The 14666-nt window shown below is 34.0% G+C and overlaps 1 protein-coding gene across 1 annotated transcript in view; it reads right to left on the reverse strand.

Moving 5' to 3' along the window:
- RELCH (RAB11 binding and LisH domain, coiled-coil and HEAT repeat containing) overlaps positions 1–14666 on the reverse strand; it is a 119898-nt gene that overhangs the window by 50727 nt on the left and 54505 nt on the right. The window contains exons 10-12 of the mRNA XM_019657691.1: positions 7296–7299; positions 6284–6396; positions 2412–2502 (exon numbers count right to left, since the gene is read on the reverse strand). Coding sequence (XP_019513236.1) covers positions 2412–2502; positions 6284–6396; positions 7296–7299 — 208 coding nt within the window. The remainder of the gene's footprint in view (positions 1–2411; positions 2503–6283; positions 6397–7295; positions 7300–14666) is intronic.

Here is a 14666-nt window from a genome sequence, read left to right on the forward strand (position 1 = left end):
CCCAACCCCAGCTTTTTTGGATATTATAGATATGATCTATAATATATACACCAGGAATGACTTATCAGTCCTCTTTTTTACCTAAGGGATTAGGAAGTAAGTTAATCAATGGTTTAACCAGAGCCAGTGACTAGTGGTAAGATTTTGTTTCTAAAGTAAGCAGACTTCAATCCATTTGTGTTTGCATATGTAGAATGATGGGGTTTTGCTACTGTGGTGACTACACTGAACCACAGGGGGAAAAAAAAAAAGACACATATTGGGCTTTGTTCCCATGTCTCCTTCACAGAATATAAATTTTTCTTTGACTGGAAAAGGAGTATATATGTTCTCATATTCCCTCATGAAAAGGTGACATAATTCATTATGTATTGGATGCCTAAAATTAAGAAAAAAAATTATATAGCAATCTGTTGAGCAACAAACTGGAGGCAGGCAGCTAGACAGACCCCGATATTCGTTTTTGTTCAGGTGACAGAAGAGGTGGTGGCAGAGATGCTCATAACTGGCATCTCTGAATTAATCAGAAACACTAGCCTCAAAGTAGGATGGTTTGAATGTCAAACTACATTATACGCAAACTTTCATTTTGCTTTTCTTTAGTCTTGTTCAATGAGTCTCAAAATTAAATGTACATACAAAAGTCAAATGTATTTCTATAGATTAGCAACAAACAGAAAATAAAATTAAGAAAATTCTATTTATAGTAGTATCAAAAAGAATACTTAGGAATACATTAAACAAAAAAGTGCAAAATTATATTCTGAACATTATAAAACATTGTTGAAAAAATTTAAAAGACCTATGTAAATGGGAAGATATCCTCAATTCAAGGATTGGAAGGCTTACTATTGTTAGAATGGCGATACTCTCCAAATCGATCACAGATTTAATGCAATCCTTATGAAAATTCTAGCTGGCTTCTTTGCATAAATTGACAAGCTGATCATAAAATTCATATGAAAATTCAAGGGACCCAGAATAGCCAAAACAATCTTAAACTATGAGAAACAAGTTCAAGGGTTTATATTTGGGACGATAAAATTGTTCTAAGATTGCTTGTGGTGATGGTGGTGCAACTCTGTGATTATACTAAAAACCACTGACTTGTACATTTTTTAAAAATGGGTGAATTGTGTGGTATATGAACTGTACTTCAATAAAGTTTAAAAAAGAAAAGAAATGGAAAAACTATAAAACATTAAGTGTACATATGAATAATTGTACAGAACTGTAAATTCAGAGTGGTATGTGTTGTTTCCATGTTGATTCAGTGATTGAAGTCTCACCCTAAGTTAGTATGCACTATCATCTACAGATGGCATAAAGGATTGTCAGAGATAATTGTGAATATATATAATGTTCACTTTATATACTAAATCTAAATATAACTCCACTAAATTTTGAAGAAAAAAAGTAAATACTCAAGGAAATTGGGACTAGAATTCTAAAAGACTGTATAGTTTAGTGATATTCCAGAGACCAGTTTTTTTTTGCTTTTTGTTTTTTTTAAGAATAAGGGACTATGCTCTTATAAATGAAATTTGTCTTCATATGTAGGAAATCCATCTTTTTAAGATGGAAATATAAGCTGCTTAATGACCTAAACATCAAGTCTAGAAAAATCGATGATTCTGAGTCCTAAAGAAGACTGGGATATTACAATGCAATATAAAACCAAAAGTATTTGTTAGTAAATAGTGAGTTGAATTATAAATACGAAAACTACCTACATCAAAGGCTTACGCTTTATATTTAATATATATTTATTTATAATATATACAAGTATACAATATATACAAGGTATTATTTGTATTACCTCCCTACTTCCCTACACACACACGCACACACACACACACACACACACACACACACACACACACACACACACACCCTTCTTGCTCTCCCTGAACATGTCATCAGGTACACTCCCATCTGAGGGCTTTTGCATCTGCAGTATCTCACTTCATTCAGCTCCTTGCCTGAACATCACTTCCTCAGAGATTCCTTCCCTGATCACCCTTTGTAAATAGCATTCCCCCTCACTCCCTAGCCTCATCTTGTTTTATTTTCCTCATAGCTTATAACACTAGAAAACATCGTGTCATCTATTTGTTTACTCTTATCTCCCCACTAGGATGTCCTTGTCTTTTACTCCCCACTGTACCCCTAGTCACTACAACAGTCCCCGGCACTGAAACTCGTGTTTGTTAAACATTTGTTGGAGGAATGAATAAAGTGAAGCATCCCAGAGCATTCTGGGATGAGCAGCAGTAAATCACGGTGCAGAGGTACAGAAACAGCAGCACAATTTATATCCCCCATTTTCCTGGTGGCATTTAAAAAAGAAGATGTGAACATCTGTGATAAATTGGAATATAATAGCTGGGGAAAACCCAACAGTGCATTACCTGCTCCCAACACTGTGGTAGAAGTTCAGCTTCTACACGCGTCGGTCCGACATGACGTGCAAACGCCACGCAACCTGTCAGGATCATCTGCCTGAAAAAACAGGAACAAAGACGTGCATTTGCATTAGAAAGCACGACCAGGGCTAAGGGTTAAAGAGTCAGCTCCGCCATTCACAGGACATACAGCATTTCTGAACAATCACACCAGGCTTTTCCAACCACGGACTAGACTCTACCAAGACATGGGTTCCTTAAGACCAGTTCCTCTAGCAGTGACACCATTTGTGAGACGTATTGTGAAGGGATTCTTTGTGTGAGGCTGAAACTCATAACCTCCTAAATTAACTTCCATGAAAACATATGCACCCTGAGATGGTATGTCCAACGCTGCAGCTTCTACTGAACTTCAGTTTCTAGGTACTAAAACAATCAGTGATTATTCCCCCAGTATTTCTATAATTAAAAATTATGGTATCATATCAGTAAAATGACATTTCTTAAACAAGAGTTTTTGGTATAGCACCCAAGATAGCTGGTCGGCAGCTTCTGACATAGCTCCCAATGATGTCTACCTCCTGATATTCAAGTCCTTGCGTAATCCCATCTCCTTGAGTGTAGACTACCTAATGATTTGCTCCTAATGGACAGAAAAATGGCCAAAGCGATGAGATGTTACTTGAGATTACATTACAAAAGTCTGTGACATCCGTCTTGTGAAACTCTCTACCATCTTCTTAGCTGGCATACTTTGATGAAGTATGCGGCCATGTTGGAGGCGCATGTGGCAAGAAACTGAAAGCAGCCCCTTGCACAAGCCAGTTAGGAACCGAGATCCTCAATCCAAAAACCCATGAGAAACTAGATCCTGACAACGACCAATCATGTGAGTGAGCTCAGAAGCACATCCTTCCCCAGCTGAGACTTGCGATGACTACAGGACCAGCCACCACCTTGGTCACAGCCTAAGCCCTGACACACAGGACCCAGACTAACTGACCCATATAAACTCCAATATAAAAATGAATGTCATTTTAAACCACTTTCTTTTGGGGTCATTTTTTACAGAATATGTAAATAACTAATACAATAACTTCACTTGAACGGATCTGTAACATAAAAAGAGTACAAAATTTTAAGATTTTCACTCTTCAGAATGAAGTTCCATTTCAAATGACTTTAAAATGAAGAATTGTGTCTTTTCACTTTTGATTGTCTAAGACTTTTAAAACAGTAAAACCAGACTGGGGGAAAAGTATGCTTTAACAGATGTTTTAAAGTATTCAACTTCAAGGAAAACCCAAATAGAATGTTTAATTCATATTAATTATAAAATCAGCACTTTAAGCCCACGCATTTCTCACTACTGTTCCTCAGAATATGTCAGTTGAACTCAAACTGCAGAATGACTTTAAATTTCTGTTGAGTTTGGCCAAATTGGCTGTAACTGTTCTCTCAGGAGAATAATGACAAAGAACATCTGGACAGCAACGAGGGAGATGCGGAGCCAATTTGTCTCCATTGTACGAGGCAGCTTCTTCTCACCACAACCGTGTAATCATCTGATTCCCCTTTAGGGGTATGTCATTGTCTTACATGCTTGTTTCTCAATGTTTCTTTTGCCTTTTCATGTCCTTCTACTTTAGGAAGGCAAACAAAGTGAATAAAAGGAAAATGGAGAAAGAAATTCTCAAGCTTCACACACAGCACTTTAGCTGCCTGCTCCCCGATGAAAATGTCCTAATATCTGATCACTGTTTCTCCCGCTCCCCCCCGCCACAATTGTCTTAAAATAATGAGAGGGCACATACATAGGTTCCACAAATGTTTGATAACTGCAATAAATAAACTGGTGAAATTAAAGCATTTCAAATGCTTGTAAGAAGCGTATACTTATATAAGACCTTCATGTGAAATGACTTTAAATCCTGAGCCACCATCGCTATACCAGAGGCACAAACTTGTTGAAATGTTAGACCCCGCAAAACAAATTTCTTAGCAGAGGTAAGATTCACAATTCTAAAAAACCATGAGAGCTCTGACATACAGTTGAAAATAGAAATGGTCAGATGGTCTGCAGATTATTAACAGCATTAGACACAGGCTCCTGTAATAGCAAAAGTAAATGTTGTTCCCACTTATGGAAAATCATAGGACAGAGATTGCTTGCCTAGTATTTGACAAAGCTAGAAATATAGTGTCACTTATGGTGGTTAGCAAAGAACTGGTAAAAAGCACCATTACTGAGCAGAAAATTCAGTTTTTCTTAGGATACGATCAAAGAAGCCTGAGATTCATTAAGTAAGGAAAAATGACAATTGATTACATGTCAAATATATTATGCTAACTTAAAATTTTTGCTTTGTTAATTTCTTATTCACGTTAATAATTAACTTATTAACATATAATTAATCAATTAGTCAGATTATTTTAATAAATAATTGTGTTTCTGTAAGGTGAAAGATTTCAATGAGGACAAACGTGCAGAAATCTTGACATAGCTTGGCCTGAAGAAAGGCTAATAGGTACTTTTGGCCACCAGATGGCAGCTGTTAGCTTTACATGCTGAGTATGAAACCTGGCTATTCTAGATCTGAAGGTATTTCTTTGCCTTGCAAATCTAAAACTGACAATGCAATCCGTGGTATTAATTAGTAAGTTATCAAGATAGGGAACAGTATTTTTCAAGGAGAAAATACAATATTAATTTTCTTAACATAGCACCATCAAACTGTCCTTAGAAAATTTTCAATTTGCAATGAATGATACTAATACAGTGATTTAATTTCCTTTATTTCTATTTGACTAGCATGTGAGGACTGCTGGGGTAGATTAATCTGACTGGATCCTGAAAAGGACTTGTTTCTGCACTTGGTCAGGTATATTTTGGTAAGAGCAGGAAAGAGACACATATTTAGAGTTTTAAAGTCTATGTGACTATTTTCTCTGTATTTTATTTGACTATTCTATTGAGATTCCTTGTATTTTAAATTTTAAGCTTGATTTGTTTTATGGTTCACTCATGATTTTCCAGCATTCTCAGGGGAGGTAAAAATTTTAACAGTCAGTAAAACAAGTTTTGAAATTCCATAAACTTATCATAAAGTACAATTCTATTGTTTTGCAAAGGTATAAGCAAAACTTTTCTCATTAAGATAGAAAATTATAACAGAAAAACATTCCAACTGCCAAATTCATCTGGTGCTTAGTCTGCCTACCCACCCACCCATGAGGATGTTTTGTTCGGGTTCACACTTGTACAGCAGCTTCACTTAGTATTTAAAGGTTTTATTTTTTAAGGTAGACACCTGTCATTGTTTGATCAAACCCCATTCCTCATTTTCTGGAAAGTCCCCTCCCATCACCACCCCCAGGCATAACTCATTTCTCCACTCAGGCAACCTTGGGTGTGGGCATCTGACTCAGGACTCATTAAAAAAGAACACTGAATATCCCTCTAACCACACAGTAACTGGTTTACAGATAGTCCAGTGATTCAGAAATTCATATATTAAACATTTTATTTCTTGTAAAGCATTATTATTAAGAGGCCATGATGTATCTAGTTCAGCTGTGGAAAAGGGAGGGAATATTTTGGCCTTCTTAGAAGTCATGTGCGAAAGATAAAGACAAAGAAATATCTGAATTAGAAGCCCAAAGGTAAATGACACAAAAATGTACAAATTCAACATGAGTGACTGGAATAACACGAGTGAAAATATTTCAGAGCATTGTGACTAGGGCCAGTGTTTCCTGCTTATTAAAATAGGTACTGGAAAGAAGGCATTTAGGTTAACATGCTAATTTTGATGGCAAATTAGTACAATTATTAAGTCAACATTTTATTTATTTCCCAAAGAAGTAGTCATACCCACCTTTGCTCATCATCTGGCCTCTTGATTAAATTGAAAAGGATGTGGAGAAGCTGATCTCTCTCTTTCGGCTCAGGGTGCAGGCATGCTGTACACAGTATGAGGGGGATCAACTCCTAAAGAAACACGAAGGTGCGAAAATTCAAAGTAAAAATGCATTGTAGAGTACTCTTTCCCCTCCCCAACCCAGAATATTCTAAAATGGACATTTAAAGTGAAATAAACCTCAGTGTACAAAACAGCAAATTTTAATTCTGTTGATATTCAAGAGAAAACAATGAAACATGTATTTACATGTTGGTTGTACAGAAGATGTAAATCGTAATGTAATCAAGTATTTGAGATTCAACTAACCTTGTTTTCTTATCCAGTACTTCCCAAGGGTCTACCACTGTTTACACTAGATAACATTTCACATTACTACAAGCTGATATAGCCATTTTAATTTGGAGAGTGTTTTGAAAAATAAAACTTGCAAAAGTTGCATTTTAAAACTTAAAAAGAGAACAGAAAATAAAGACAACTCTTTCTCCTTCCACAAGTACAACAGAATCTGTATTTAAGATTAGATAAAATTAATAATTTTGTATCCTTAGGACCTAACTGGATAGCAAACTGAAAAGACCATTAGAAATGTTTTATGTTGAAATTGAAAATTTTAACAATATTTTGTTTGTGGCACATTTAACATGCAGAGGTAAACTCAATATTTTGTAGAAAAGTAATACACAAAAGTTTATTTCTCTTCCAAAGAAACATTTGAAAATGAAAGTTGTTTCATATTTTAGTTAAATTGAGACAAAATTCTAAAATATACTCAAAAGATATTAATAGTTTTCATTTTGGAATGGATTTTCAAATCTAATGAGAATAAAAGCCCAAAAGTGATAAAATATTTTTGGAAAGAAATCCTCTAAGTTATAAAAGCAATATTTTGCAGATATTTAAAAAAAATCACTTTATAGTATTATTAAGGACAGAATGCTTGCTACTCCCATTTCTTTTTCCCATCTACCTTCCTACCCACCAAAGAGTGCCAGCAGATTTAAAAAAGGAATTGATCACTATGGAGTAACGCATGATACCCTGAAGAATACTCTACACCAGCGGTTCTCAACCTGTGGGTCGCGACCCCTTTGGGGGTCGAAAGACCATCGGAAAACAAAGATATTTACATTACGATTCTTAACAGTAGCAAAATTACAGTTATAGAGTAGCAACGAAAATAATTTTATGGTTGGGGGTCACCACAACACGAGGAACCGTATTAAAGGGTCGTGGCATTAGGAAGGTTGAGAACCACTGCTCTACACTTTAGAAGTAGCTTCCCATTTTGAAGATGCTCCCTTAGAAACAGCCGATAGGATTTTTTGAGTTCATTGAAAAAGGCATGAAGGCCCTTTCCATTATTTCTAAAGACTTTACATATTATTTTAAATTATAATTACCTTATATAAATCTTAAATTGATGGTACAAAAATGGAGATAGAGCTAAGAATAAATCCGAGCAGTAAAAACAAATTTAAAACATTTATGCTGTCATTTTCTATTTGGGCACCTCTGTAGGTTTTAGATTAGAGACTAATTGAAAAGCAAAAGAAATAAATAACTAGGAAAAATAATTTTGCACTGGGAATGGAAAACAGAGTATATATATATATATATAGAGATCCTATATTGTTAAGTAATGTTTTCACCAGAGGCTTAATATGATGCTTGATGGATCAGTCTTGACTTTGTAGGAGAAAATAAAATATCAGGGTAGGAGACGTAAATTAATTCTAAGGAATATTCTAATCCTTAGAGGAAAACATTTAGGCTGCTAAGAGCCAACCAGACTAATAAAAGGACTAAGGCAGTGCATCATTAACTTGTCCCACTGAGAATAGAGACTTAAGGATTAAAAAGTAGTTATTTTAGAAGGCACAAACAAAAGGAGAAAATATTTTAATGCCTAACAATCAAGAAAGGTCCTAAATATTTTATTTGTATTTTCTCCTCATGTCAGATCTTTCTTTCCCGAGGGTTTTCTTGCTTCCTCCTAACCCTTCGCTCTGCGTTCCCATTGTCTCTCCATATACATTCTTACATTATTTTCTTCCTTTTTCTTCCTGCTGTATTCCTCTTTAAAGACAAAGTCATGAAATGTAGGTAAAATATTTACTATAATTGCAAATGCATACATACACACTCCGTATAAAATAGAGTATATTTAGCTTCTTCATCTCAAAAACAGGCATGCCAAAATAAATGTGTTGCTGTTTATTCTTTGTGCCTTACATTTTTTTCTTTCTTTGTTTTTTTAATCATGAGGCTTAGTGATCCTTAATCAAAAAGGAAGTTTATGTCGTGCATGAATATAGAGAAATTTTTAACAGAAATATGACTACAGATGTGCTAAATGGGGAATGCTGGACTGGGAGTGAGAAGGGTTCCTCTTTCGATTTACTCTTTAGTACCAAATAATCTAATGAGAAATCACAAACTTCTCTGATTTTTAGTTTCCTCAAATGAAACATGTAGGAAATAAGATTAGTACAGAAATGGAAACTACTTCACATCCATTCTGTAATCTCCTTAGCTATTGCTAAAGAGACTGTAAATTTTTCCTTCTGAGATCAAAGTTGGCCTCAAAAAGCCTTTCCAACACATCACTTACCAAAGCATTTCTCAGCACAGCACCTATTACCAAGCAATTCAAATTGGCACACGGGAGGAAAACAAACCATTTGTCAGTGCTTATCCCCTTCAACTCTAAAATTCTGTGCACTTAGTGCTTTGGAGAAAAATACTTTACACTTTTTCTGAATCACAGTAATAATTTACATTGTCATTTGCTTTTATTTCTTGCTGGCAAAATGCAAAACATATGGAAGTCACTGTTGATCATTTTTGGTTAATATTTCATGCCAAAGAGAAATGGGTACATATTGGCACAGTAATGGTTATGGTAGTTGTAACTCAGTGTATACAGTATGCCAGATGGTCGCCTCCTCTTGTAGCAACTAGAGCTGACGAGAAAGAGGCCCAGTAAGTGATGGTAGGAAAAGGTGGAAGAGGAGTCTGTTTCTGATAGAGACAGCAAGGATTTTAATTGCTAATTTATGTCTGGCTCCAATTACCCTAATTTCTCTTATCATTCATTTATTTATTCACAACTTCCATTTGAAACACTCTTAAAATAATGAATTCCGTAAGTATTTATCTGCTGCTATATGTTCATATTTATTTACTATGAATTCATCTTTTTTGAGCCTCTGAAGTACTGATATATCCACATCAGAATTTATTACGTCCATTTTTACAGTATTAATAAATTTATAGATTTGAATCAATATTTTCCCTTTGGTATCTTCTGTCCAATTAAAGAAGTCCAGTGTTTTCAAAACTTTCCTTATAATTCTGAATGAAACATTTAAGAAGTAGTAGCTGAATTTTCTTCAGAAGACAAAGTGATAGTGGTTTTAAAAATGTCTTCGAATGATTAAATATAAACGTATTGAGAATAATAGAGCAATGTTACATATCATATCTAAAGTTTAAAAATTTCTCACATGTAAAAATCCTTAAGCATGTTAATTTAATGTTGCATGTTAATAATAACCATGGTAAGAAGATACCTATGGCTTTGGTAACATTACATCCAAAAGGCAATTTTCCCCACATAAAAAAGTTACTGTGCCCATATTTCAAAGCAACAGGAATCTTAAATACTTTAAAATGCTTTAGCACTTGATATGACTCAATGAGTGTGTACTGGAGTGAAATACAAAATTGATCTCCTACTGATCATTAGAGAGGAAATCAGTATAGAAATTCTGTTGCAGAAGGTATTCCAACACTTCATTACCATGTTAGGAAAGATAATTCTAAGGCTTTTAAAATTCATGACTCTAAAAGGCTTAGTAATTTCCACTTTACTCAAGTAAATGACTTTTGCTTTAACTATTTTGATTTTTGTTATTTTAATTACAAAGCTAGTTCTCTTTATGAAGGCTTTCCCACCTCTCAAAACTTAGATTACCGGTAGAATTTTGTACAGAATAAATAAGAAAGGTTTCCAGCATTTTAATTCTCCATTCGGTTTATAAGTAAAACAAAATAACTTCTAATGATAATAAAGAAATCATTTTAGAGATAGTAAATGTCTTTGGGTTGTTTATACATGATTTTATGAATTTTGTGCTCAACTTTCTTAGTCTTATAAAGATTAGTGTGTGTTCAGACTACAAAAACAGAAGAAAAGGAAGTACCTAAAACAATGTTGAGTAATTAGATGTTTTTAAGGAGGGAGAAATGAAATAGGAAATGAGATCAAGCAAATTTTAACATTAAAAAGAAAACCATGCAAATGTTGATAAGATAATGGCTCCAAGATCTGAAAAGAATCTAAAACAGAAAGGGAAGGATTGCATTCAGATCAGAGGTCAAGAGGAAATGTTTTGAGTACTTTTGGTCAAGAAGCAAAATTCTACAGCTCTAAAAAGGTAACACATTGGTCCAGTAAATTATGGTTCACTGCTTGCCCTTACTCACTAAAATGATTTCCTATAACTCAAGCTTTGGTTAAAAATTTTAGAGAGGTGTTATTTTAAATAAAATTTTTCATCTAGTCTTTTGCCTAGGAACTAAACAATACTATAATTTAAAACCAAGTACTGACACCCTCTGATTTAGATTTTCAGTTGAAACTTGTTGGGATGTTGATGGTAACATGTAAAGAAAAAAATAAAGAACATCAAAAAGACTCACGTAAGGAAGAAACAAGATTACTCACCTCTGGAAAAGTTCTACACTTCAAGGGCTGCTAAAATATCTAACCTTAGAATTGGTTATGTCTATAATTCCTGGGGCTCAACCTTTAGAAGCCTAACAGAAATGCTCAGATGACTTTAAAAGCTCTGATACTGCTAAAAAGCATGTGATTTACTCCCCAAATTAAAACACACACCACAGGTACAGAAGACAGAACAAGCCCATCTACTTTATAATTACCTGGGGCTATTGTTACTCATAAGGTAAAAAATTTACCATGGGGCAAATATGAAAGGTAATATAAAAAAGCGAAGTTTGGTTTCTCAGAAGATTACAGATCTTTACTAACTACTTTTAAAACTGTGAGAATTGGTTCTCTCCTTTAAAAAAATTTTTTTAAAGCTTTAATGAGATATTTTACATATCATAAAATTCTCCCATTACAAATGTACATTCAGTAATTTTTAGTCTATTCATTTGGAACTAATTTTGGAACGTCTTCAACATCTCAAAAAGAAAGTTTGGACTCATTTGCCATTTCTACTTGCCCCACCCCCATTCATGGTATGGGCTTCCTTCTCCTTTACTTTTCCAACTTATCATTATAAAAATACTTTTAGAAGTAATCCTTATGAAATCTTTTTTTAATTACAGAATTTCCTCTTCAAATGCATTTATAGCAGAGATTGTGAAAATATCACCTTAGTTAGCCTATTTACTATATGCACAGATCAAAGGACAAATAGATTTATTCCTTAATTTGGTTTGAAAGATTCAGGTTCCTCAACCAACCCATTAAAGTGAACTACTACATAAGCCACATACAGAAAACTAATTCATCATTTTATTTTTTCTCCCAAAATGAATAAACAAGGAAGTCTTTTAAAATACAAGCTGGTAAAAAGTGATCACCAATACTTCAAAGAACATAGGAGGAAAGTTTTTCTCACTTTTTATCATGTCTGAAATTGGTATCTCATAACTGAGCATGTCACAATTTATGGAAATTCTTTTTCTTTCTTAAAGAAATTATAATTAATGGCATCTTAGATTTGAAACATGGACTGCTGAATTTAGAAAATGGTATAATTGAGACCTGAAAGTTGAGTGAAGTTGTTAGTTTTCTTTTAAAAAGCAAAAACCAATAACACTAGTATGTATATTCACTGTTTTTCACTTTTATAAAAAATAAAGTTTATTAGCAGTTTTAATTAACCTTTATGTCATTCCTTTTAAAATAGTGGGTCCTAAAATCAATTGAATGGGTCACAAAGAGCATTTTTTCTTTTTTATTGTTTACTTAGGTATATCTTTACTGTTTTTAAAGTATTTATAAAATTATCTTTGATATTGATTAACTTCTACTTTAACTTTCTGTAGTTAGTTAGTAAAGGCAAAGACTTGATTTATAAAACTTTTATATTAATTATACATACAACTAAAAACTGGCACATGATATAAAATGTCCTTAGTGGGAGTATATATGGTCAATAAAGTTTGAAAAAGACTAATTTAAAACATGTTAAAATACTATTAAAAGACTAGCTATTAGGTAACCTTAATGATGACAAAGTTCTTTATATACTGATAAAGAAATCTACAAAACATAACGTTAATGGAAAAATGCGAAGTGAGAACAGTGCATACAGTATAGTGTTATTTGTGTAAGTCATGGAAAAAATATCATATATTTGAGTTTGTTTATACATGCAAAAAATCTCTGAAAGAATATAGTACAGTTCTACAATAATAGCTGGAGACTTCAATACCCCAGTTTCAATAATGGATAGAACATCTAGAGCAGCGGTTCTCAACCTTTCACAGGGGTCCCCTAAGACTATCGGAAAACACATATTTTCGATGGTCTTAGGAAACGAGACACAGCTCCTCTATCCGTCTCCAGGCGGGTCTGCCCACATGCAGATACGCCCACATACGAGTACCCTGCAACCCCTGTGAAAGGGTCGTTTGACCCCCAAAGGGGTCGCGACCCACAGGTTGAGAACTGCTGATCCAGAGAGATCAGTAAGAAAGTAGGAGACTTGAACACTATTAAACAATTAGACCTAATAGACATATATACACAACACTCCACCGGACAACAGCAGAAAGTAGGTTCCTCTCAATGCACATGGAACATTCTCAAGGATAGACCATATGTTAAGTCACAGACAATTCTCAATTAATTTTAGAAACATTGAAATCAAAGTATCTTCTCCAACCATATGGAATGAAATTAAAATGAATAACAGAAGGGAAACTGGAAAATTCATAAATATGTGGCTATTAAATGACATATTCTGTAAACAACCAATAGGTTAAAAAAGAAATCAATGAGAAAATTAGAAAATATTTTGAAATGAATGAATGAAAATGAAAAACACAACATACCAAAACTTATGCGATATAGCAAAAGCAGTCACTCAAAGGGAAATTTATAGTTATCATAGTCTACATTAAAAAAGCAAGATTCCCAACTCAACCTTGTTTTACACCTTAAGGAACCAGATAAAGTACAAACTAAACTCAAGGCTAGCAGAAAGAAGGAAATAATAAATATTAGAGCAGAGATAAATAAAATGTAGATAAGAAAAACAATAGAGAAAGTCAACCAAAGCTAAAGTTCTCTGAAAAGATCAACAAATTTGACAAACCTTTAGCAAGACTGACTAAGAAAAAAGAAAGATGTAAACAACTAGAATCAGAAATGAAGAAATTAGTACCAATCTTACAAAAATTAAAAGGATAAGTGAACACGACAAATAATGGTTCACCAACAAATAATCAAGATGAAATGAACTAATTTCTAGAATCACATAAATTACCAAAACCGACTCAAGAAATAGAATATCAATAGACTTATAACAAGCAAAGAGATTGAATCACTAATAAAAAATATTCCCAACAAAGAAAAGTTCCAGGATCAGATGGCTTCACTGGTAAATTCTAAAATATTTAAAGAAGAAATACTGATCCCACTCAAACTCTTCCAAAAAATAGATGATGAAAATTTCTAACACATTCTATGAGACTATCATTAGCCTGATATCAAAACCAGACAGAGAAAGCAAAACAAAAGGAAACTATAGACCAACATGCCTTATGAATTTAGATGCAGAAATGTGCAATAAAATACTGCCAAATCCAAGAACACATCAAAAGGATTATACACCATTACCAAGTAGGACAATGCCAGGAAGGCAAGGGTGGTTCAACATATGAAAAATCAATCATTATATTATACCACATCAATAGAACCAAAAGGAAACAAATCATCATCTCAATCAATGTTGTTAGAATGGCAATACTCCCCAAAATGATCTACAGATTCAATGCAATCCCTATCAAAATTCCAGTGGCCTTTATTGCAGAAATGAAGCTGAGGAACTGCAAGAGGCCCTGAATAGCTAAACAATACTGAGAAAGAAAACAAGGTTGGAGGACTCATACTTTCCAATTTTAAAACTTACACAAAGCTACAGTCATCAAAATAGTGTGGTACTGGGCCGGCCAAGTGGCGCATTAGCTAAGAACTGGCTTGGGACGCCAGAGGACCCCGGTTCGGATCCCACATATGAGGGCCAGTGACACTGCCCTCCACAGCTAAGATGCTGAACAACAGCTCGACCTG

Source organism: Hipposideros armiger, unplaced genomic scaffold (assembly GCF_001890085.2).
Source record: "Hipposideros armiger isolate ML-2016 unplaced genomic scaffold, ASM189008v1 scaffold_278, whole genome shotgun sequence".
Classification (NCBI taxonomy): domain Eukaryota; kingdom Metazoa; phylum Chordata; class Mammalia; order Chiroptera; family Hipposideridae; genus Hipposideros; species Hipposideros armiger.